General features: G+C 38.8%; 2 protein-coding genes and 1 non-coding gene across 4 annotated transcripts in view; 2 read left to right on the plus strand and 1 right to left on the minus strand.

Annotated features, from left to right (window-relative positions):
- Positions 1–26,316, minus strand: part of LOC129050286 (putative GED domain-containing protein DNM1P46) — an 87,967-nt gene that overhangs the window by 6,319 nt on the left and 55,332 nt on the right. The window lies entirely within an intron of this gene.
- LOC112129125 (serine/threonine-protein kinase ULK4-like) overlaps positions 1–26,316 on the plus strand; it is a 59,412-nt gene that overhangs the window by 3,592 nt on the left and 29,504 nt on the right. The window contains exons 1-5 of one of the 2 annotated variants that reach the window (XR_010137312.1): positions 2,950–3,545; positions 6,491–6,554; positions 8,001–8,183; positions 9,581–9,627; positions 20,702–20,780. Coding sequence is in view for 1 of the 2 variants with exons in the window: in XM_063716380.1 (XP_063572450.1) it covers positions 2,893–2,940; positions 6,491–6,554; positions 20,702–20,724 (135 nt within the window). In the remaining variant the exon portion in view is untranslated. The other variant, XM_063716380.1, reaches the window with a different exon arrangement.
- On the plus strand, positions 4,763–4,894 carry LOC129053873 (U8 small nucleolar RNA). The gene has a single exon (XR_008518613.2). It is a non-coding gene; the product is annotated as a U8 small nucleolar RNA (small nucleolar RNA).

Raw genomic sequence — 26,316 nt, forward strand, 5'->3', positions numbered from 1 at the left:
AATCATAGTTGTGTTGAATGCAGACCTACTTTGAATTAATTCTAAGTTATTTTTATGCTACTTATTGCTTGACAAATATAATTGCTTTTAGTTTTTAACTAGTTTTGATGTAATGTGAAGTGTATTTGGACCATGTGAAGCTTATTTCTGCTTTGAACTTTAGTATAAATAGGTTATAATAAAATCTCACTGTGCTAATTTTTTGGTTATGTGAAATAGAAAATCAATGTAAATTTAAAAATTTATTCTGGGCCGGGCACGGTGGCTCACACCTGTAATCCAAGCACTGAGGGAGACTGAGGAGGGCAAATCACAAGGTCAGGAGATGGAGACCATCCTGGCTAACACAGTGAAACCCCATCTCTACTAAAGATACAAAAAATTAGCTGGGTGTGGTGGTGGGCGCCTGTAGTCCCAGCTACACAAGAGGCTGAGGCAGGAGAATGGTGTGAACCTGGGAGGTGGAGGTTGCGGTGAGGCGAGATCGCGCCACTGCACTCCAGCCTGGGCGACAGAGTTAGACTCCATCTCAAAAAAAAAAAAAAAAAAAAAAAAAAATTCATTCTGAAATGCCATAGATGTTGAAGCTCTTCTGGCAGATGGTTATAAAGAGGAATATATAATCATTCTATTGAGAAAATATAATCAATAATGTGAATACCTAAGGTAGTTTATTTTACATATATATCTCAGTATTTATTTATTTTTGAGACAGAGCGTCACTCCTGTCACCCAGGGTGGAGTGGAGTGGCAGGATCATGGCTCATTGCAGCCTGAACTTCTTGGGCTTAGGTGAGTCTCTCATCTCAGCCTCCTGAGTAGCTGCGACTACAGGTGTGCGCCACCATGCATGGCTAATTTTTTGTATTTTTCGTAGAGGTTTCCCCATGTTGCCCAGGCTAGTCTCAGACTCCTGGACTCATGTGATCTGCCCGCCTTGGCCTCCCAAAGAGCTGGGATTACAGGTGTGAGCCACTGTGTTGGCCTTATGTTTTATAATTTTTAAATGATACTTTTTATTCTATTACAAAACATATATAATTGTAAAAAACTTGTAAAATATAAAAGAGGAAAAAGACAATAGAAAAATTGTTTACGATGAAATTCCCAGTTAAACAGCGATTACATTTTTTTTTTTAAAAGCCTGTTGCTCAGGCTGGAGTGCAGTGGCATGATCATAGTTCACTGTAACCTCATACATCTCATACATTTTGATATCATTACTTCTGTTTTTATACATAATGTGTTCACTTTGAAAGAAGAGATTATAATTTTATAATGATTATTTTCGTTTAATGATCATGATCTCATTGCAATTATTGATAATTTAGTTTATTCCTGAACATTTTGTTATATATATTTTTGCTGTTGTGAGTGGGCTATTTCTTATAACTTGGCATTTGTGCCTACATTCAATTTACCTATAGGAAATTAATTTTTGCATATAATTTTTTTAATTGGTGCAGTGGCACAATCTCAACTCACTGCAACCTCCGCTTCCTGGGTTCAAGTGATTCTCCTGTCTCAGCCTCCTGAATAGCTGGGATTACAGGTGCATGCCACCACCCCCAGCTAATTTTTGTATTTTTAGTAGAGATAGTGTTTCACCATGTTGGTCAGGCTGGTCTTGAACTCCTGACATTGTGATCTGCCCACCTCAGCCTCCCAAAGTGCTGGGATTACAAGCTTGAGCCACCATGCCCAGCCTGTTTGTATGTTTTCTTATATCTTTCATCTGAGTTGCAAGGGGCACATTGGGTTTCCAGGAATTTTCTTAGCTAACTCTGTTCCTTTATCTTTTAAGGTTCTTAAGCATAAATCCTCTTTTTTTTTTTTTTTCTGATGGGAAATACTGGGGCATAGCCCTAGGAATACAAATTATGTTTAAATAGAGCACAAAGTACCATCTCAAAGGAATAATTGATGGTGAATGGTGATTCATTTTATTATGTATCAACTCTTATGAGGCTTAATAAATAATTGAGGTTTAACACTTAGGTAACCGTTCTGTATTTAAGTCTGAAAATTTTTTTATGTTACAGTTTCAACTTCACATTGAATATTCTGTAAAGCAGAAATAAATTGATTAGCATTCTATGAATGAAAAATAAAGCCATGGGTCGGGTGCAGTGGCTCACACCTATAATCCCAGCACTTTGGGAGGCCGAGGCAGTCGGATCACCTAAGGCCAGGAGTTTGAGACCAGCCTGGCCAATGTGGTGAAACCTCGTCCCAGCTACTCAAGAGGCAGAGCCAGGAGAATGACTTGAACCCAGGAGACGGTGGTTCTGGTGAGCCAAGATCGTGCCACTGCACTCTAGCCTGGTGACAGAGCAAGACTCTGTCTCAAAAAAAAAAAAAATTAGCTGGGCATGGTGGCGTGCACCCATAATTCCACTACTTAGGAGGCTGAGGCAGGAGAATCACTTGAACCCGGGAGACAGAGGTTGCAGTGAGCCAGGGTTGCACCCCTGCCTTCCAGCCTATGTGACAGAGTGAGACTCCATCCCTAAAAAAACAAAACAAAACAAAACAAAAAAAAACCCATGCTGATAATCGAAAAACCAGTTTGCCTCATCACAGTTTAGAACATTGAATTGTAAAGATCTTTTTTCTAGTCCTGGCCAGGCTTAATGGTAACATGAGCAATTCAGTTACTTTCTCAGAGTTTTATATTTCTATCTGTAAAATGGAAATGATGGTATGTACAGTTTAGGATTTTTGTGAAAATTAAGTGAGACTGCAACTGTCTTGAATAGCAGTTGAAGTACATTGATATAGGTGACATTTTACAGTGGTGTCTTCCTCAGCATCTTGTTAGTTCAGTGTTTTAAAGCTCTATATTAGTCACAGAAACAAAGTCTAATTTTTGTTCTTTTGTTCTCATTTCAGATTACAAGTGGACACCTGAGTCAGCAGGACCTGGAATCCCAGATGAGAGTGAGCTTATCTACATGGACTCAGATCTTGTTGTCACCCCCATTAATGACAATCCAAGGGTACAGAAAGCACTCTAACAACTGAGTTGTAGACTTTACTGAGATCTGAAATCTGCATGAGATTTTCATTCAGAATATTATTTACTGTCTAATCTTTCCTTTTCTCTTGTCTGCTTCTGTTTCATTTGTGCTGCATGTCTGCATTTCCAGGTCCCGCTCTGTCTGCAACGCTTTCCTCTGCCTTCACTTCCACTTCACTGGAGTTCTAAGTTTTCTCCCCTCTGTTTTGAATGAGTCAGCTCTGCCTCTCACTACTGCTTTCTTCCACATGCCACGGAGGGGTTGCCAGCCTCTTGACCTCAGACCTTAGCTCTCAGTCCCATCGTTTCTCCATCTGCACTAATGTGAATCACTCTAAGTATTCTAGTCTCTGACGTATTTTGAAGGCAGAAGCAGTCAGAGGGCACTGCTCACCAGGCTGGGCTGGGCAGGCAGATCACACGGAAGCCCTGCCCTCTCACAGGTTGTTAAGACTGCATGGGAGATGGTGAGGAGACACTATGGGAGCTGGAGGAGTCACGGTTCACAATGTACTTCTAAACCACTGTGAGTTTTTTTGCTTCTTGCCTTTTGGAATATAATACTTTATTGCTAGGGGAAAATGAGTATTTACTTTAAAAAACAGATGCATTTCTAAGTCCCTGTGTTTTGTCTTGACTTCCAACTCCACAACATACATTCCACTACTTACTCTCTATTTTAATTTTCCTGCTTCTGTTACTTTTTTTTTTTGAGATAGAGTCTCCCTCTGTCACCCAGGCTGGAATGCAGTGGTGTGATTTTGGCTCACTGCAAGCTCCGCCTCCTGGGTTCACACCATTCTCCTGCCTCAGCCTCCAGAGTAGCTGGGACTACAGGCACCCACCACCACACCCAGCTAATTTTTTGTATTTTTAGTAGAGACAGGGTTTCACCATGTTAGCCAGGATGGTCTTGATCTCCTGACCTCGTGATCTGCCCGCCTCCACCTCCCAAAGTGCTGGGATCACAGGTGTAAGCCACCACGCCCAGCCTTCTTTTTCTTTTTTAAATCTCTTTTTCTGTATTAATTCATGACTGTCTTTTCGTATCTCATTGGGAACAATACTGTGGTTTATACCAAAGGGTTCTTGGATTCATGTTTATTTTCTAGACAGACAGCATTTTATATAGATTATTTAGCTATTTTTCATAATGGAGCTAATCCTTTTTGTGAGTTCATATGTGTGGCAGAGTAACTTTATTATGCTAAGTTTGATGTGCATTGGTGCATTTTCAAAGTGGGTTTTCTAGAACAATTTGTGATATCTTTCCCAGGGGTGTCCAGTCTTTTGGCTTTCCTGGGCGGCACTGGAAGAAGAATTGTCTTGGGTCACACATAAAATACACTAACGATAGCTGATAAACTAAAACACAAACAAACAAAATTGCAAAAAACATCTTACAATGTTTTAAGAAAGTTTAGGAATTTGTGTTGGGCCACATTCAAAGCCGCCTTGGGCCGCATGAAGCCCATGGGCTGTGGGTTGCACAAGCTTGCCTTAGACGATATTCTTTGTTTCTTTTTTTCCTCTTATAACCATATTTGATAGTTTATGGGAAGCCTTAGTCAGTGGACATTTTTGTGTTTAACTTTTAATTTTAAACTACTTTTAGTCTTAGAGAGAAGGTTAAAAAATAGTTGAGAGTTCCTGTATACGTTTTGCCCAGCTGCTCTTAATGTTCACATCTTATAGGTCTATAGTATAGTTAACAACACCTGGGAATTAGCATTGGTATAGTGCTAGTCAGGCAGGATAATCCTTACCTGTTCCTCCTTTTGGAGGGCAGTAGAATGTGGTAGTTGGAGTTGCATCATACTTGATTCATATCTCTGTATAATGATGTCATGCAATACCCTGATTGCTCCTTTTGAATTCTTTCTGAAAAAGGAAAAATAAAACATGAGTATAGTGCTGTTAACTAAACTACCAAATTTATTTGAATTCTACCAGTTGCCTCTAATGTCCTTTTTTTGTTGTTGTTCAGGATCCCACATTACAGTTAGTTGTTATGCCTCCCTAGTCTCGTATAGTCTGTCGTAGTCTTTCATGGTTTTGTCAGAATTTCTCAGACTTTTCTTGCCTTTCATGACCTTGACAGTTTGTCTTTTTTTTTTTTTTTTTTTTTTGAGATGAAGTCTCACTCTGTCACCCAGGCTGGAGTGTCGTGGTGTGATCTCAGCTCCCTGCAACCTCTGCCGACCGGGTTCAAGCTATTCTCCTGCCTCAGCCTCCTGAGTAGCTAGGATTACAGGTGCCTGCCACTGCGCATGGCTAAGTTTTGTAGTTTTAGTAGAGATGGGATTTTACCATGTTGGCCATGCTGGTCTTGAACTTCTGACCTCATGATTCACCTGCCTAGGCCTCCCAAAGTTCTGGGATTACAGATGTGAGCCACCGCACCTGGCCTTTGTATGTTTTTGTAATACAGGTTATAAAACGTATGACTCAAGTCCTTGACACTTTGAAGAGTAACTGGTTCAGTGTTTTGAAGAATGTCCCTTAATTTAGGCTTATCTAAGGGTTTCTCATGATTAGAATGAGATTATTAATTTGGATTATGAGATTAGAATGAGAATATGCATTTTAGTAAGAATACTACCGTAAATACGGTAATGCTGGTTACTTAATTGGTAAAGGTTTTAAAAATACTACATATAGAAATTTTGCAGGAGTTAGGTATAGAAATGATGGTTGAATTTTTAACTAAAAGTCTCAAGATGCAGTATCTGGCCATCCTAAGCTCATGGATCCAACTACATGGTTTCTTCACATTTCTCAAATAAATTGTGCACTTTCCAGTTCATGCTATTATGGCTTCCTTGAATGGTGTCTTCTCTGATATAACCATAAAGTTCTAACCATTCTTCAAGACCTCAACCCACCCCCTACCTCTTCTGTAAACCCGGTCTCAACTATATCAAGTAAAGTGCTTGCTGTATTCTCTAAACTACTATTTACAAAAAAATTCTTTCTGTCCAGGGTTTTGTCTGTAGTTATGTCCTACCTCTTTTCAATTGTGAAATATTTTGTTGTTTATCAAATGTTTGTCTCATCTTCCCAACCAGAATGTCAGCTCTCTGAAAATAGGATTGTGTGTTTTATATTTTTGTATCCCCCTTAACCCTTGACATAGAGCCTTACCTTGGCAGGTACCCAATAGATATTTGTTGAATGACTGAATTTCTAATTAGAGGTAAATTATCTAAAGAGTAAGCCAAGATAGGGGTGAATTTTTTCTTTGAGGCTGTATTTTATTACAGATATCAATTGAAATTATTTTAGAAAATAAATTATTATCTATATATGTATGTTTTAATCTGAAAAGGCATCGTTCTTATTCTTTTTGGTAACAAATTTTACACATTCTTTTTTTGTCCTCATTGATTTATTATTTGATATAAGGGACATATAAGGAGACAGATATCCATCTTAAAAATTGTCTCAAAAGTTTTTTTTTTTTAACCACAGGTAATGAAAAAACCACCATCAGTTAAATTTGATCCAAAAATATTGCATCTACCAGCATTTTCAGGTAAGATCATAAAGGAGTTATCGAACATGTAGACTCTTTGTATACAGATACAAATGTGAAATTTATTCAGAAATGGAATATTTGTATGTGAATAACTAAATTTTTTTTGTCTTGACAGTTGGTTATATTCTTGGAGCAGTGTTAATGTGAATTGTAAATAATCTGTAATTCATTTGTGCCAGCTGTGGACATTTCTCAGCTGAGTCTGGGCTGTCCTGTCCTCTTGTGTGTGGGGAGGTTCCTATAGATCTGGGCAAGTTTTCCTGTAGAGTGGGTTGGGGGAGGGTCTCCTCCCTTCCCTTCATAGAGCTGGTTGAATTTCCACCATTTATGGCAGGTGTAGGTGCACAGGGTTGGGGACAACAAGGAAGGATTGGGATTCTATTGGTGGGACCAGAACATTTGAGAATGGGACTAGGTGTTTCATGACTGTGGAGATGGTGTGGTAGTGGAGATACTTAAGGGATAATTATTACATTTCTGTTGAGCTAATGAAAATCTTATTTAGGGTGAAAGTCAGAAATTTTTACATACCTTAAACTTTTTTTTTGTTTGTTTGTTTAACAAATTATATTTTAAGCTGTTGAACTCAATTTGGGGAAAATTATTCATTGTGGCTAGAGTAGAATCTATGATTTGAAGTAAATTTAAAATATATTTAGGTTTCAATAAACCAGCTAAGGGTTTATATCAGTCAACTTAATTACCGATAAAAACAACCAGAAAAACCTGTGGAGAAGGACGTTTAAAGACCAAAGTGAAGCCAAATATTAATAATAGTGCTTTCATTGCCAAGTAGGTCTATTTATGCAAACCTAGAGAATTATTACCGGGAAATACTATTTCCTTTTTCTTCTTTGAGTTATTTGGGAAATTATATTTATAATATGTTTTGTCTAAAGATTGAGATCAGCCAAAAATATGTTAATTTTAGGGGGTATCACATTTCCTAGATTTTGCCCTTTTTTTGTATATGGATTTGGAGGTAGGCATTTCAGGTGATTTTAGCTATCATGTTTTCCTCATCATTTTTTACAGTAATTTTATTGGAACTTTTTAATAACTGTGGGATTTGTGCTTTTTGCAATATTTGCGGGTTGATTTATTTATACAAAGGCTCTTTTGTCTTTTACTCCAGTTGTATTCAACTTTACATTTTGTTATAGTCTAGGTTGTGGGACAATTCTGCTTTAGACATCTGCTTGGTTTGAAAGCATAGTTTTCCATTGAAGTGGTTAAAAAGTTTCCATGGATAGATAAAGAGATGGGAAATATAGAAGGACAAATAGAAGTAGTGTCATCTTTGGAGTATTTTTGGTTTTGACAGTGTCGTGTTTTCTTTGTCCTCATCTTAGCTGTCATAATTCTGTGTTTATTTCTCATGTAGTGTTTCCAGTAGTTGTCTTTCTCATCATTCATACTTCTGTTATTTTCTTTCCTTGGCAGTGGATAAGTTATAATTTCTGAAAGACCAAGATTGGAATGACTTTTTTGCAACAAGTGTGCTCACAGATCGACTCCATTGCGAAGAGCTCGAGGACCTCCTGAGCCAAGCTTAATCTCCTTTGCTGTTTGTGCGTGGTGGCTGGTCACCAGGAGGTGGCCACCAGGCTTCTCCATTCCCCACTGGTAGGCCTCTGTGATGTGACTTATGCATTTAAATTTATGTTTTTTAGAGGCTCAAACAAGTGCTAAAATAGCAATTTGATTTAACTACCATGAAAAAACTGATTTATCATGATTTTAGGTTTATGGAAATTATCCTCTGCTTAATCCTTAGGTCTTACAGTAGATGAGAGTAGATGGTGATTTTGAACTTTCTGTTGTTGTTGTTGTTGTTGCTTGTAATACTCAGATTTCCATTTTATGTTAACTTGTAAGATTTTAAAAAAATATATAGGCTGAGGCAGGAAAATGGCGTGAACCCCGGTGGGGGGCTGAGCCTGCAGTGAGCCAAGATTGTGCCACTGCACTCCAGCCTGGGCGACAGCGAGACTCCGTCTTAAAAAAAAAAAAAATATATATATATATATATATGAAATTGGGCCAGGTGCAGTGGCTCATGCCTGTAATCCCAGCACTTTGGGAGGCTGAGGTGGGTGGATCACCTGAGGTCAGCAGTTTGAAACCAGCCTGGCCAACATGGTGAAACCCCGTCTCTACGAAAAATACAAAATTAGCCTGGCATGGTGGTGCACTCCTCTAATCCCAGCTACTGGGGAGGCTGAGGCAGGAGAAACACTTGAACCTGGGAGCCAGAGGTTGCAGTGAGCTGAGATCGCGCCATTGCACTCCAGCCTGGGCAAAAAGAGCAAAGCTCCATCTCAAAAAAAAAAAAAAAAACACGTGATATCATAAGACCTTTTCCCTTCTCATCAGTGACTGGAATGAACTGCCCATGTGGAATGGGTTGTGGGTGTTGGTTCCTTTACTGGGTCATCTGGTAACCTGCAAGGTTTCTGCTGTGACCTTGAAGGAAGACATCAATCCTCTAAGAAATTTTTTTCCTATCCTCTGGGAATATTACTTTTTGGACTATCTTGGTCCATTGGTAAGCTCATGGGAATTTGTCAGAGTTTTTTTTTGTTTTTTGTTTCTTTTGGCTCATGTTTAGCATCGGTTGGCAGAGTGTTTGGAGTCATCCTCAGAAAGGAATTATGGTGGTTCAGAGGTGTTTTCTGTAGTGGGCCCTCATTTGGGAATTGGCTTGAAAGAATTTAAGTTCATTTGCTTCCAGGATATTATTAAGTTTACTTTTTTCTATAGTTGGTGTGTGTCTATCAGGTAAGGGCAGTCATTTAGAGAATATAAAGTGTTAGGAGAAACTAAAAGTACTGTTCTTCGTTTTTATTTTAATCTTATTCATATACAAGTGCCTTTGTAATTTCGTAAATATCACTTTTGGTGTACAGTATAAATTTCCTTTTTATGAAGATCTGAGCTGTTAACTTTGCTGTCACTTTCTGTGTTTCGTGACTTAAATATTTTAATTTTTTCTTTTTTTACACTTACATTTTTTATTCTAGTTCCAATTGCTAATCCAGCATTCGCAGATAGCTCTAAACTGCGATATGTAAGTAACATTTATATTTTAAAATTTTTTTTCATGACTTTATTAAGTAGTTACAGCATACATACTTATCAAAAGCAGAGTCCCAAATAATTATCATAAATTTTTCTGACATAATGATGACTCTACTCATAGGCAATTTTTATGGGCATTCCAATTATAAATTCTAGAATATTTAAAAATAGCCCTTCTCCTAATATACAATGCTGGGATTATCTAAGCTACTCCTGGAAACTTTATTAAGTGTTCTTGTTTTTTTATTTTCATAGAGACAAGGTCTCTCACTATGTTGCCCAAGTTGGTTTTGAACTCCTGGGCTCAAGTGATTCTCCCATCTCTGACTCCCAAAGTGTTAGGATTACAGGTGTGAGCCACTGCGCCAGGCTGTTAACTGTTTTGAGTATTGGTTATAAAATACTTCAACCCTGATCCCTGTGTATTAATTTAGTTATACTTCCTCAAAATTTCCCTTGGCCATGCTTATCTGTCCCTCATGTAGCATGTAGCTTCCCTATGATGTTATTTATAATCTAATGAGATTATGATTTATAAACTCCCAATGGAAGGAAGTGTCCTTGCTTTTTATAGAAGTGACATACCAGGTAGAAAGCACCATAGATCAAGTGTTAGAAGGCTCTGGGTTCCGGTTGCCTATAAGACTCAGACAAATGATTATCTTTTTCTCATTCTCTGTTTCCTGGGGAGGGTGGGTGGAACAAGGAAATGGCATAGGTTTAGGATTCAGACAGACCTGGGTGTGGATCAAAGATCTGCTTTCTGGGCCAATTACTTTAATTGCTGAGCCGCAGTTTCCTCATCTATAAAATTGGGATGGGGATGAGATAACCACTTCATAGATTTTTGGTAATTATTCCACTTTGAATGAGGTAAATATATGAGATACTTTATATAGTGCCTGATTCTTAGTGGGTATTTCATTTACAGTGGGGTTGGGGTTGTAGAAGTTGCAGTTATTATCATGAAGCTTGCTTATCTCATGATTGTTAGGACAAGCACATGAAAAATCGGAGGTGAAAGGATTTTGTGAATTGTGGCAGTAGTATAATAATTATTCTTCTATGCTGGTAAAATATGGGTGAAACAATAGGAGTTTAGAAAATGCTTAATAATAAGGGTAATTCTTATTATACATCTTGTAATGTTACTGTCCCAAAGTAAAATCTGGTAATAGAAAGTAGGATTTAATACTTTGAGCATTTAATACTTTGAGAAGGCTGATGGTATGCTCATTAAAAATGAATCAATGAAATATTTATTTAAACACTTTTATTTAAAACGTGTTATATCTTTGAATGGGGTGCCCCCTGCTAACATTTTCAAACAGATATCCCAAATCATTTCCAAGTACAGTTATCCCTCTGTATCAGCCCGGAGACTGGTTCTAGTATCCCCTTGGATACCAAAATTCACACATACTATTTTTCCTCTGCTTTTAATGAAGTTTGATTGTAAAACTGTTTTAATTTGAATAAAATGATACTGAGGTAGACAATTTCTCTGGTAGGAATCTTCTTTTATTCTCCTTCATTCAAAGCCACTTCTAGTGAGGTTTTCTCTGATCTCAGGTTATATTACCTTCATAGCATATGATAAAGGGTCCTTAACTTAGTCTGGGAGATAATTATTATTGAAGTAGGTATATTTATTTCTTAGTTTTGTTTTTCCTATAAAAATTAGAATCACATGATATAATTTTATGTTTGTTTTCCCCCATAACACATATATTATGTATTTTTAATGTTATTAACATTTAAAAATAAAATACATAATAATTAAGGTAAACTTTTTATATGTTGTGAATATCTGATCATTTTGCTTACTAATTTTGGATAGTATTATAATGTTGGAAACAACATTGCGATGAACATTTTTGAGATTAAATCTTTCTGCCCGCTTTTTCTTTTTCCCTTTAGGGAAGATTCATAGAATTAGAACAAATTAGAACAAATGGGTAGAAGGCAGTAAATATCATTGTGACTTCTGAAAAATTGCTGAAGTGCTCAAATAAATTGTGTCAATATATAATCCCAGTCAATGTGTTTAAAATGCCTTTTGTTAGAACTTCCAACATTGAGTATTTATCAAATTGTATATCCTTCTATCCTTGCCAATCAACTTTGTGAGGTATAATTCATATATAGTAATAGTGTAATACTGTAATTTTTAAAATGTGTTAATTGTAAATTATGCATAATTTAAAATGTTCCATTTTAGCCATTTTTATGTGTACAGTGGCATTTAGTTCATTCCCATTGTTGTATAACCATCACCACTATTCATTTCCAGAACTTTTTCACCATCTTAAACAGAAGCTCTTTACCCATTAAACGGTAACTTTCCCTTTCCCTTCCCCAGTCCTGGTGACCTGTACTCTACTTATTCTATCTTGGTGAATTTGCTTATGGTGAGTACCTCATATTGCTACCAAAACATCAAGGAGTTTGGTCTAGGTCCTGTTGCTCACAGCACAGAAAGCCAATCACGGAGACGATGAGTGTTGCTAGGGAAGAAGGCTTCAACTGGGTGCTGCAGCTAAGGAGATGGGAGATCAATCTCAAATTTGTCACCTCAACTGACTAAAACCAGAGGTTTATTTAGCAGGGAAGAAATGTAACCATGTATGGGAAAACAGGAGTTAGGGAAGGGTGGGGAAGAGAAGTTGGTCGACAGGAAGCAGGTAGTTGGTTAGGCAATTGTGATGAGTGAGGTGGTCTGGTGTCTTATGGTCCAGATGTGGTGATCTGGTAAGTTTCAGTTCCTTGATAACTATCTGGGAGGCCTGATGGTTGGTTTCCCAACAAAGGAATTCAGATAAGACAAATGTAACTTTCTCAAGTTTTAAGACTGGGAGGCTCAATTTCTATCTTTATTTTAAAAGACTGTAAGCATCAGTTCTATAGGACAATTGGGCTGCATTCATTTACAAGTTTCATCCATGTTGCAACTAACGTGTCAGCATTTCATTCCTTTTTAAGGCTGAATCATATCCCTTTGTATGTATATACCACAGTTTGTTTATTTTTTCATCTGTTGTTGGGCACTGGCTTGTTTATATCTTTTGGCTATTGTGAACAATGCTGCTATGAACATTAGTGTTTTCTGTTTTTGTTTTTTGCTGACAGCTATCCCTATGGGTGTGAAGTAGTATCTCATGGTTTTGATTTGTATTTTGTGACTAGTGATGTTGAACATCTTTTTGTTTGATTGTTGGCTATTTGGAGAAAGGTCTAATCAAGTCATTTGCCAATTTTTATATTGAGTTTTATGTTGTTGAGTTGTAGGTATTTTTTATATATTCTAGATATTAACCCCGTGTCAGATAAGTGATTGCAAATATATTCTCTCATTACACTGGTTGCTTTTTACTGTGGCAAGTGCCTTTTTGAGATATGAATTTAGGAAGAATTTTTCTATTTTTTAAATAAGAGTTTTATACTTGAATAAGGTAAAGTAAATGCTCATCCATCATTAATTTTTTAATAAAAACACAGTTTTCCTGTTTCTTTGCTGTAGTTCTCCTCTTCGTTGATTATATTTTATCATTGGATAGGGTTTTTTTGTTGTTTGAGACGGAGTCTCGCTCTGTCGCCAAGGCTGGAGTGCAGTGGTGCAATCTCAGCTCACGGCAATCTCTGCTTCCTAGGTTCAAGCGATTCTTCTGTGTCTGCCTGCCGAGTAGCTGGGATTACAGGCACCTGCCATCATGCCTGGCAATTTTTGTATTTTTGTAGAGACGGGGTTTCACCGTGTTGACCAGATGGTCTTGAACTCCTGACCTCAGGTGATCCACCCACTTCGGCCTCCCAAAGTGCTGGGATTATAGGCCTGAGCCACCATGCCCGGCTGGTAGATTTTTTGTTTTGCTTTCTTTTGAAGAAGACCTCTCAGTGGCTTACCTCTTTGCCATGCTTTGGTGTTTGAGCTCTCTTCCCTGTACTAACTGTAGCTCTGTAGGACTTGGGGGTCAACCTTACCTTTTTTTCCCCCGCTTTTGTGTGTCTTGTTTGAGTTAGCATTTCTTTTTATTCCAGACCTGTAGATTTTACTAGATTGTCTCTAGGAATCTCTTTTACTAATTTGCTTCAGCCTGCCTTCCTGCCATCTCTTTTTACTAATTTGCTTCTGCCTGCCTGCCTTCCTGCCTCCCTCCCTCCCTCCCTCCCTCCCTCTCTCCCTTCCTCTCTCCCCTTCTTCCCCTTCCTTCCCTTCTCCCATGCCTTCCTTCCCCTCTCCCATCCCTTCCTTCCCTTCTTTTCTTTCCATTTATATTGAGATAGAGTATTGCTCTGTCACCCAGGCTGGAGTGCAGTGAGGTAATCTTGGCTCACTGCAACCTCCACCTCCCAGGTTCAAGTGATTCTCCTGCCTCAGCCTCCTGAGTAGCTGGGATTACAGGTGTGTGCCACCATGCCCAGTTAATTTTTGTGTTTTCAGTAGAGATTGGTTTTCACCATGTTGGCCAGGCTGGTCTCGAACCCCTGACCTCAAGTGATCCACTTGCCTTGGCCTCCCAAAGTGCTGAGATTATAGGTGTAAGCCACAATGCCTATCCTCTTCACTCCTCCTTTAGCTTTTATATTACTTCTTAGATTTCTTCCTCTCTTATTTCATCCTTTTTCTGTTCCTGAAACCCCTACAGGATGGGTGTGCGGGTTTGTGTCTCTTGACTCTTTTTTCAAATTTTCTTTTGCTTTCTCACTTTCTCTTGTTTATTGAGATATAATTCACATACCATAAAATTCACCATTTTAATGTGTGCAGTTCAGTAGGTGTCAGTATACTGAAAGTTGTTCAACCATTGCCACTATCTAAATTCAGAACAGTTTTCTCACCCAGTGAAACCCAGTACCCATTCTTCTCCAACCCCTGGCAACAACTAATCTGCTTCCTGTTGGCTGATTTGCCTATTCTTCATATTTCATATAAATGGAATCATACAGTATGTGGCCTTTTGTGTCTAGCTTCTGTCACTTAGCATAATGTTTTCAAGGTTCCTCCATATTGTGGAATGTGTGAGTACTTCATTCTTTTTCTACCTGAATAATCTTTGTATGGCTGTTCCACATTTTGCTTATGTGGTCTTGATGGACATTTGGGGTTGTTTCCACATTTGGCTATTATGAATAATGGCGCTCTGAACATTTGTCCACAAGGTTTTGTGTGAACATATACAATTTTATTTCTCCTGCAGTAGTGAGATTGCTGGATAAAATGGTAACTCTGTGTTCAGCTGTTTGAAGAACTGCCAAACTCTCTTTGTTAAACTTTTATTTTAGGTTCAGGGGTACATATGCAGGTTTGCTATATAGGTAAACTCATGTTATGGGGGTTTGTTGTACGGATTATTTGGTCACCCAGGCACTAAGCTTAGTAAGGAGCAATCGTTATTTTTTCTGATGCTCTCCTTCCTCCCACCGTCCACCCTAAATAGGCCCCAGTGTCGATTGTTCCCTGTTTGTATCCATGCAAACTTTCTTCTTTTATTGCTCTCCCTTGACTTTATCTTTGAGCTCTCAAGCTTGGTATTTATCCCCACTCATTTTATTATTTAGGATTTCCAGTTAATTTTTTAATTTGAACAATCATATTTGAAAGTTTTTGTTCATGTTCTTTTTCTCTGATTGGTCCTTTTTCCTAGCTGCCTATATTTGGCGTGTACTTTTGAATTTGAGGATAAATATTAGGATTATAAAAATTCTCTTCTTGGAGCAGAATTTAGAATTAAATATTGTTATTAACGTTTAAGGCTAAACGTTAGGATTATATAATATAAGCCTGGAACCTGGACTTTGATAAAAAGGGAACAAAATTTGGATTATAAACATTGTATTCTTCTCTCTTGAACTTATAAGTCACTTCTTTTTCATCATGGTCCTGCTTTTTAACGCTGTTTATTTCTCAAATGCCTGGTGATCTCTGGTTCTTCGTTTATATTATGAATAAATGATGAAATTGATTGGTATAGAAGTTGGCAATACGAGTTTGCTTTATTCTTGCCTAAGTCTCTTTCTCCAATAGCCTCTCCTGTAAAGAAAGGGCCGGTATGTGGGTAGGTGAGGCCTGTTGACTGGTAGAGTTTAATTTGGGGTTCCAGCTGGCTGAAGATCAGATAGGCAGGCTGGAGGCCTCTGCAATTGCCAGGGTGGGTTTTTCTTTGCAGTGGAGCTGGCTTTCCTCATTTAACCCCTTCCCCGCTTCAGTATGTGGAGGACCACAGTCGCTGCTTCCTGCATCCATCCATCCAGTGAGCAAGGTGGATTGCTCACTGTAGGAACAATTTTCCGCATTTACCCAGGAGGCCAGGGCTGCAGGGTTTATTCCATGTACCAGGGAAGGGAGATGGAAAAGAGACACGGTCTGATTGGCTCAACTGTTCCTTGTACAAGGACACAATTTTTCCTTGTGCAGTTGTTTAATCTGATGATTGTCTTGTGGCTCATTCTTTCTTTTTGTCTTAGTTTATTCCAAGTCCCTGAGGCTTCCTTGGGAACGTCTGTCTACCTGTGGTTCTTAGACAGGGGATTCCTTTGTTGATTCTCTGTCAGTCTTAATTTTATTTTTGCATGTCTGCATCTGAGATTTTCTCAAACTTTCTAGTCCACTTTTAGCCCTCCTTTTTGTTTCCAATTTTCCTTTAATAAAAAGAGCTTGTATTTTAGAGACTCTAGAGGGTTCGGAAAAGTGAGTGTCGAGTGTTTAGTCTGCAACCATTAAAGAGAGAGAATGTCTCATAAGTTTGGATCTGTGTTACTTACATGATTGTGATTTACAGACGCTTGCTTTCTTTCCCTTTCCCTTTTATTTTTTCTTTTCTTTCATTTATTTATTTTATTGTTATTATTTTTAGAGACTTACTCTAAAAAAAATAGGGTCTCACTGTGTGCCCCAGGCTGGAATGGGACTACAGGTACATGCCATCATGCCTGGCTAAATTACAATTTTTTTTTTTTTTTTTTTTTTTTTTTTTTGGAGAGACAGAGTCTCACTTTGTTGGCCAGGCTGGTCTTGAACTCCGGCCTTAGTGATCATTCCATCTTGTCCTCCTAAAGTGCTGGGGATTACAGGTGTGAGCCACTGTACCTGGCCAAAGTTTTCACTTTTTAATATGAGGTATAAGGTATATAGAAGTGCTTTATTTACTTATTTATTTATTTATTTATTTATTTATGAGAGGGAGTCTTGCTCTGTTGCCCAGGCTGGAGTGCAGTGGCATGATCTCAGCTCACTGCAACCTCCGCCTCCTGGGTTCAACAATTCTCCTGCCTCAGCCTCCCGAGTAGCTGGGATTACAGGCACCCACCATTACACCCAGCTAATTTTTGTAGTTTTTAGTAGAGATGGCGTTTCACCATGTTGGCCAGGCTGGTTTTGGACTTCTGACCTCAAGTGATCCACCCGCCTCAGTCTCCCAAAGTGCTGGGATTACAGGCATGAGCCACCATGCCCGGCAGAAGTGCTTTTAATTCCACAAGTGTTTAGGCTTTTTGGGTTATATTTGCTATTTTTACTTTTCTCCTTTTACTACATCAAAATGAGTCCTTTATAATTTCTGCCCTAGGGAATTCTAAAAATTTATCTTTGTGGTCTAATATAAAATCATTTTTAATGTATGCCATGAATGTAGTCAACTATCTATAATAATGTAGTAATAGTAGCTTGCTCAGTCAGCACCAGTTGTCATGACCCAATGGTAATTTCTGCATGTGGATTATCTCCTGATTCTTAGAACAACATGAGGTACATATTATTATTGGTCCTACTTGTTGTGCCTACCAGGCCCATGAAAGATGAGTAATTATCCCAGGGTACTGTCTCCCTCACCTCCAATGGTGGGCCAGAGCTAGGTCCAAGACTTTGAATTCTAGAGTGTTAGACACCATCCTATGCAGCCTCCCACTGAATAAGGGTGGTCACTGTTTGTAGGGTGTAGAGTTTGATACGTCTGTTACTTTGACTTCATTAGTTTTTATTTAGGATACCTGAATGTGTGAATGTATTGATTAATATATTCATTATTGCCTTCTCTCTGTGCTTGGAGGAGAAGAAAATTGAAGTTTACCACTGCTATGGGTTTACATTGCATGCTTTGTTATTTGGTGTATAAAGATTCGCACCTTAGATCTTCTGTAGGTCATACAGTTTTTAGTTTAAAGGGAATCTTTTTCTGAAGAGTTTAGCCTTGAATTCTACTGAGATTTACATTGGCAATCCTGTTTGCATTTTGTTTGCCTTGTACAGCCATACTTTTATGCACTCCTTTCCTACTAATATGTTTATTTTGCTTTTGATGTTGATACGTTTGTTCAACATACATTTTCAGATGCCCGAGTGTGCTCCAAGCACTGTCTAGGTGTCACAGTGGTGATCGGGATACAGCCCTGCCTTCATGGATCTTCTGGGCTGCTGGGGAGAGAGATAATAAACAAGTCAACGAATGAAAAAGTAACAACAAAATTTTAGTTCTGCTCTAATGTGGTAGCCATTCACTTCATGGGGGCTATTTAAATGAAAAATTAATAGCTTACTCATTCAGCACGTATTGTCAGACACAATGGTACTTTCTGCACATGTATTGTATCCTTTGTTTCTTTTAACAACATGAGGTATGTATTGTTATTCGTCCTATTTGTTGTGCCTACCAGGCCCCAGGGTACTGTCTCCCTCACCCTCAACTGTGGGGGTAATTTTTAAAATAAAAGTTAAGGCCAGATGCAGTGGCTAATGCCTGTAATCCCAGCACTTTGGGAGGCCAAGGTGGGCAGATCAGTTGAGCTCAGGAGCTCAAAACCAGCCTGGACAACATGGCAAAACCCCGTTTTTACTAAAAATACAAAAATTAGCCAGGTGTGTGACACACACCTATAGTCCCGGCTACTTGGGAGGCTGAGTTTGGAGGATTACTTGAGCCCAGGAGGCATTGCAGTTAGTGGAGACTGAGCCACTGCTCTCTAGCTTGGATGATCCTGTCTCCAAAAAAAAAAAAAAAATTAATTTAAATAAATATTTTGTTCCTCACTTGCATCTGTCATATTTTATGGGCTTGATAGTCATGTGTCTAGTGGATACTGGATTGAACAGTGCAGATGTGGGACATTTGTCAGTGCATGAAGGTTTGGTAAACAGTGGTGCCTTAGACGCTGTCATGGAGATGGGTTGTTTCTGAGGTACAGTGTCAAGTCACTGGGGGCACCTGGAGTGGTGACCTGAGAAAACCTGAATTTTGAGAAGGTATCTGTACTGTGAGGGTGTTGCCTACAGGGCATGTGGTACTTGTATTTAGGATTTTGGTAAAAAGTGACTATTCATAAGCTATTTAAAGTTTCTATTTTAAAAATATAGGATTTTTAGGTAGTGCATTTTCTTTTGTTGTAATAGGAATTGTTTTGGTCATATTAGGAAAAATAACTGGCATGTTGATACATTTTTATTTTAGTTGATTAAATCTGGTAGCCGTTTTACTTTCATAGATTAAAAAATGGTTCAGTGTTTCAAAATATTTTGAGCTTGTCTTTGAAAAGAGATAGGCAGGTGCAATGGCTCAGTCCTGTAATCCCAGCAGTTTGGGAGGCTGAGATGGGAGGATTGTTTGTCAGGAGTTCAAGGCCAGCCTGGGCATCATAATAAGACCCCAATCTCTACAAAAGCTGAAAAAATTAGCTGAGCATGGTGGTGCACGCCTGTAGTCCCAGCTACTTGGGAGGTTGAGGTGGGAGGATGGCTTTTCCAATTATCCTACAGATATTTTTCAAAATGATTACTTTTAAACTATAATCTTTTTATTCGGAGGTGGGATGCTAACTCTACAATTGCCTAGAACTTCTTTAATTTGTGTACGTTAAGAAATTTTAATGGGCAATTTAATAAGTGTTGAAATTTCTAAGAATTATCTCTGTATGTTAGAGTTGTGATAACCCAGACCTTTTCCCTGTAGTGCTTCTCTGAGTCTGATTTGTTTTCCTCCATGGGTGCCACATAGGTTTATTTATTTATTTATTTATTTATTTATTTATTTTGAGACAGAATCTCGCTTTGTTGCCCAGGCTGGAGTGCAGTGCCGCGATCTCGGCTCATTGCAAGCTCCGCCTCCCAGGTTCATGCCATTCTCCTGCCTCAGCCTCCCAAGTAGCTGGGACTACAGGTGCTTGCCACCACACCCAGCTAAGTTTTTTGTATTTTTAGTAGAGACGGGATTTCACTGTGTTAGCCAGGATGGTCTCGATCTCCTGACATTGTGATCGCCCACCTCGGCTTCCCAAAGTGCTGGGATTACAGGCATGAGCCGCCACGCCTGGCCACACATAGGTTTACTTTAAGAAGGTAAAAAATAAAAGCTGACTAAAGTACATACTGATTATCCCAGACAACATGCAGACATCACTAAATGAGTGCAGTTCTCATCAACTCACCATTCATTTCAATTAGAAAAAAAGTCATCAAAACTAATTTTTCTGTATGAAATACCTTTTCAAATCACACTGAATGTGATTTATTAATAGTGATTTATCAAATTCAGTTTTCTGCTGGATACTAAAGGAACACCTCATTAAGACTAGTGTTTATGCAAATAGTACAATACTGTAAAAAGTTTGGATTGTAAAAATTTCTTTTAAACTTAATGCATACAGATATGTTATTGTTCAGATATTTAGCACTTACATAGAAACTCACTGATCTACTAACAATTAGAAAAGAGACCTTTAGCCAAATGTCTCTGTATTCAGCAATAAAATGATTAATTACTGTTTTGCTCTTTTCTCTTGTTAAGGCTTTTAAAAATTTTTATTTTTCCTTTTACTATTACACCACAACTTGTTTAAATTTTGTTGCTATTGCAGAATTGCAGCAGACATTACAGTTCATGTCTCCCTGTGTATACGAGGGAGAGATTCTCTGGGCTGTGTAGATGCCCAGTGAATGGGGAATGTGGGCCTGACCTGTCACATTCAACTTTTGTTTCACCGTCTTATATCTAATGCTCATCGTTGCATAATGTAACTAGCTGGGGTTAGTTTCCTCAGTACCTACTCTTCAGAGCCTGTTTTCTCTCCATTTACAGACGGGCCAACGTTGCTTGGGTGATTGGTTTACTGGCTTCTCACACAACTGAGCTCCAGGAAAATACACCTGTTGTTGAGGTAATGTCTTTTATGACTGAAATGTGATGAATGACAAGAAATATTGTTGTTGATTCTGTAATTTAGAACATGCAGCTTTCCTTGACCTTCACTTGATTTTTCTTTGTGGGATTGTGGAAATTGTTCTAGAACTATCACCTCAACGGACCTTTAGGCTTAAACACAGCAGCTCATTTACAATGTAGTCCATCATGAAAATGGCACAGCAGAGTTAACAACGCTTGTGAACTCTACTCATCATTATTTCATTTGTTTTTCAATAAGACTTTTCATTTCCAGTTTTCTTATAGTCTGTCCAACATTTTGTTACAGCTAATGTATTTGCTAGTTAAATCATAGCTTATAATTCAAAATTCAAATTCTTCTGGCTTTTCACCTTGAATTTAGTGTTTTAGTATAAAAGATTACTTTCTACCTATTCTGTTAATGTATATTACACTTAATTGGTAATAGAGTTTTATCCCTTGAACTGGGAGAGGCTCAAGAGTCAGTGTAGGTGAAAAGAACCAAGACTTTTTATGGGACATAGCAAGAGGTCCTGAAGGAGGTTAAAAAGGGGCAAGGAGAGGGTATTTTGTAGAGCTGAAGCTGGTTGTGTGGTATTTGGGGCTTTAAGAGGAATTGGAAAACTTTCTGTGTCTGTGTTGTTATTGGGGGACCTGCCCCGATAATCACGTAGGTTCTTTTCTATTTTCCTAAGCGTCAGCTGGCTTGAGAAATAAAAGGACAGAGTACAAAAGAGAGAAATTTTAAAGATGGGTGTCTGGGGGAGACATCACACATTGGTGGGATCCGTGATGCCCCACAAGCCACAAAAACCAGCAATTTTTATTAGGGAGTTTCAAAAGGGGAGGGAGTAACGAATAGGTGTGGGTCACAGACATCAAGCACTTAACAGGGTAATAGAATATCACAAGGCAAGTGGAGGCAGGGCGAGATCACAGACCACAGGACCGAGGCGAAATTAAAATTGCTAATGAAGTTTTGGGCACCATTGTCATTGATAACATCTTATCGGGAGACAGGGTTTTGAGATCAACCGGTCTGACCAAAATTTATTAGGTGGGAATTTCCTCTTCCTAATAAGCCTGGGAGTGCTATGGGAGACTGGAGTTTATTTCACCCCTGCAGTCTCAACCGTAAGATACAGGTACGCCCCAGGGGGGCCCATTCAGAGACCTACCCCTAGCTGTGCATTCTGTTTCTCAGGGATATCCCATGCTGAGAAAAAGAATTCAGCGATATTTCTCCCATTTGCTTTTGAAAGAAGAGAAATTGGCTCTGTTCTGCCCGGCTCACTGGCAGTCAGAGTTTAAGGTTATCTCTCTTATTCCCTGAACAATTGCTGTTATCCTGTTCTTTTTTCAGGGTGCCCACATTTCATATTGCTCAAACACACATGCTGGACAATTTTTGTAGTTAACGCAATTATTACAGGGTCCTGGAACAATATACATCCTCCTCAACTGACAGGATTAAGAGATTAAAGTAAAGACAGGCATAGGAAATCACAAGGGTATTGATTGGGGAAGTGGTAAGTGTCCATGAAATCTTTACAATTTATGTTGAGAGATTGCAGTAAAAACAGGCATAAGAAATTACAAAAGTATTAATTTGGGGAACTAATAAATGTCCATAAAATCTTCATAATCCATGTTCTTCTGTCATGGCTTCAGCCGGTCCCTCTGTTTGGGGTCCCTGACTTCCCGCAACATGTTGTCCACTATAGTAGCCAGCTGGTATTTGGAGCCTTAAGGGAAATTGGAAACTTTTCTCTCTGTGCCGTTCACTGCAGTAGCCAATTGCTGGGATAGTATCCCAGCTGTCCTTACAGTGTCTGGGTGGAGATTAATTTAATTTCATTGTATTTCCCTTGCTTACAATTCCATCTCTATTTCCTGCAAATTGTTGGATATCTGAGCTACTAGTAAAATGCCACTAAGTCTAATTTTTTCCTTTTTGGTGGGGGCTTAAAATAAATGAATTGTGACCTATATGATTACCAATGGTACCCAACTTTGTTCCCAGAGATGTGTCGAGTAGATTTTTATCTAAAAGATAAGAGCATGTACGGCAGTATTACCAGGAAGGTAAGAAGGCTTAGCATCTCAAAAATGGTTCCTTCTGATGGCTCAGAGCAAAAGGTCTCCAGTGAGATGGAGTAGCTGTAGGAGATGGGAGAGAACATAAAATCCAAGAGAAAGTCTCAAGATTTTAGAGGATATTCCTGCATTGTCAGAGCAGGCATGTGTTGCTCAGGAGCTGTGAAGAAAGAGTCTCCGAATGTGTAAAATATGACTGTTGAATTAAATGATTCAGTAGTTGCAGTAGAGTATGGATACTTCAGGAAGCTGAGTTAGTGAATTTGAAGATCAGTTGGATGAATTCTCTGAGCATTCAGAAAGAAAGAGGATAAAGATTATGAACTAAAAAGGCATGAATGGTAGTTTCAGATTTGTTGTGCTATCTACTATAGTAGCCACCAGCCACTGTAGGTATTGAGCACTTCAAGAACAGCTAGTTTGAATTGAGATGACCAACTTATAGAAAAGAATACTATGGGCACCCTGTAATTTCCAAACCCCATTGTTCTACTTGATCTTTTTCACAGCATATATCACCACCTGGCATTTTATGTATTTATTTCTCTTTCCACACTAGACTACAAGCTCCATTGGAACAGGGATTGTGAACTGTCTCATTCCACACTCCACCCCAGTGCCTAGACAGTGTCTTGTGTATATCTAGATACTGACAAATATTTCAGAATAAGTGAATGAAAGTGTATCAGTATTCTTGGGACTCCCTGTAGCAGGGCCTGGAAGATGGTATGTTTTGCTGCTGCATGAATTCTCAAGGGACTGGGCAGAGGGCACGTGAAGTAACCTGGGACCTGCTGGTCACCCTGGGTGATGTGCTGCCCTCATTCTACTGGTACTTGCTGTTGCGGCTGCTGCACTCCCACTTGGAGAGTTTGGCCCAGCAGTTCCTGAACCATATTTGTTACCTGTGCTCACTCAGGTTGAGTTCTGTGGCCAGTGTGTATTCTCAAAGTGTTTCTCCTACTCCAGTTGTTGTACTTTGTCGACGTTGTATTATTTCTGGTCCTGCCTCAACTGAAAGGAAAGTGTGGGTGTTAATTCCCGAGGTTCTTGTTATATCTTTTATTCCGGTACTGTTCTCTTCATGCGTGTTTGCTGATGCTTTATTAATTTGAAATGCAAGAACTTAGGGAAAATCATACTTATTTCATTTAAAAAAATGGTGTGTACTGAACTATCTGGTGGACTGTTTTGTATCACACACATTGTATTGTGAACTACATTTGGTTGGATAGTAGGGAGCTTATATAATAACTTGAAATTGAGCCAGGTGCTCCCTTGTGATGCCGTCTTAATTTTGTTATTTCTCAACACCTTTTAGTTCTTTAGTTCACTACTTTTAATGGCAAAAACCGTAATAACTTTTGCACCAACCTAATTCTTGCTGTGAGCAACTGGCTGTGATAATTTAAATAGCCACTAGAGGTCATTCAAGCACTAGAAAAAAGGTTGTGCAAGTTTTAAGAATTTATGTTTCAACTTCCAGAAGCAGGATCTGTGGAGGCTGAGCAGTTACATGGTACCATGTTTTATCTTTTTCCTGTTTTTTTAGAAGTTTCTGCTACAGGATGTGTGGCTCCATTCCATTGGTGATTTTTACTATTTGAGAGGAATCAGATGAATGAAAACCATTATAGCCTCTCCAGAAAAATTCAGTCAGCACCTAGCACATGATTTCAGGGGATCTGAAAACCCTGTGGAGTCCACTGGTGAATCTTTGGTTCAGAACTCCTGAGGCCAGGTTTCTGTAAAACTCAGAGTTGGGTGCTTGTAGATAATTCTTCAGTAATCAGTAACAAAATTTCAAGTGTAAGATAAATCCAGAATTCTCTATTAGGTTTACTATCAGTGAACAAGAAAAATTGTGGTTGAAGATCTCATAAGCACTTTATTTTAGTTTTTATTTTACTTATTTACTCATTTATTTTTTGAGACAGAGTCTCTCTGTGTTGCCCAGGCTGTAGTGCAGTGGTGTAATGTCAGTTCGCTGCAACCTCTGCTTCCCGGGTTCAAGAGATTCTCAGCCTCAGCCTCATGAGTAGCTGGGACTGCAGGCTTATGCCACCATGTCCCACTAATTTTTGTATTTTTACTAGAGATAGGTTTTCTCCATGTTGGCCAGGCTGGTCTTGAACCCCTGGCCTCAAGTGATCCACTTGCCTCGGCCTCCCAAAGTGCTGGGATTACAGGTGTGAGCCACTGCACCTGGCCCCTATAAGCATTTTAAAGGCGTAGAACCTCATTTTGTTACTCACCTTTGTACCCCACAGTGCCGAGCCAGCAAAGTAATGTGTATTTCAGGCACTCAGTCAAAGCTGAAGGGTTTAATGAATGATTAAAAGAATGTTAGAAGAGTATGATGGTGTAATTTGTTACAAAGAGAAAGAAAAAATGAAGCAAAAATCTATTTTACTGTCCTTGTAATATAATTTAAGTCTCTTTCATCTTATTCTCTCATCAGCAGCTACAGAAAATAACTAGCCATGATCTCCTTTATGCATTTAGAAGCCTTTATTGGCATCTGTATCTTTTTCACAGGAAAATATAACTATCTGAAGCTTATTTTCCTAGATAACACATTTACCAGTGTGTAATCATTGTGGTTTCTATATGTAATAATTTAAATAAATATTTCTCTTATTAAGCCAATATATTTAGTGTGAAGCATGCAGTGGATATATTATAGGAAATTTAATACAGACTCATCAAATGCAATAACTGAAAGGAATTTTTTTTTTTCCTTTTTTGGTGACCAAGTCTCATTCTGTCAGCCAGGCTGGAGTGCAGTGGCGCGATCTTGGCTCACTGCAATCTTCATCACCCAGGTTCATGACATTCTCCTGCCTCAGCCTCCCGAGTAGCCGGGATTACAGGCATGCACTGCCATACCCAGCTAATTTTTTTAGTATTTTTAGTAGAGACAGGGTTTCACCATGTTGGCCAGGCTGGTCTGGAACTCTTGACCTCAAATAATCCACCCATCTCAGCCTCCCAAAGTGCTGGGATTACAGGCGTGAGCCACCATGCCCGGCCAAAAGAAATATTAACAGACATTTTAGGTTAACCCATTCACTAAATTTCTTTATTATTGGTTGGGCATGGTGACTCATGGGTGTAATCCCAGTACTTTGGGAGGCTGAGGTGGCAGGATAACTTGAACCTAGGAGTTTGACACCAGCCTGGGCAACATGGTAGAGACTGTGTCTAGAGACCCTGTCTCTAGAAAAAATAGAAACAGTCTAGCGTGGTGGTGCAGATCTGTGGTCCCAGCTACTCAGGAGGCTGAGACATGACCCTGGGAGGTTGAGGCTGCAGTGGGCTATTATCATGCTACTGCACTCCAGCTGGGTAACAGAGCAAGAGCCTGTCTCAAAATCTTTTTTTATTATTATGGAAAATTTCAACATATATAGAAGTAGAGAGACTAGAATAAT

This window comes from Pongo abelii, chromosome 16, assembly GCF_028885655.2.
Source record: "Pongo abelii isolate AG06213 chromosome 16, NHGRI_mPonAbe1-v2.0_pri, whole genome shotgun sequence".
NCBI classification, from domain to species: Eukaryota; Metazoa; Chordata; class Mammalia; order Primates; family Hominidae; genus Pongo; species Pongo abelii.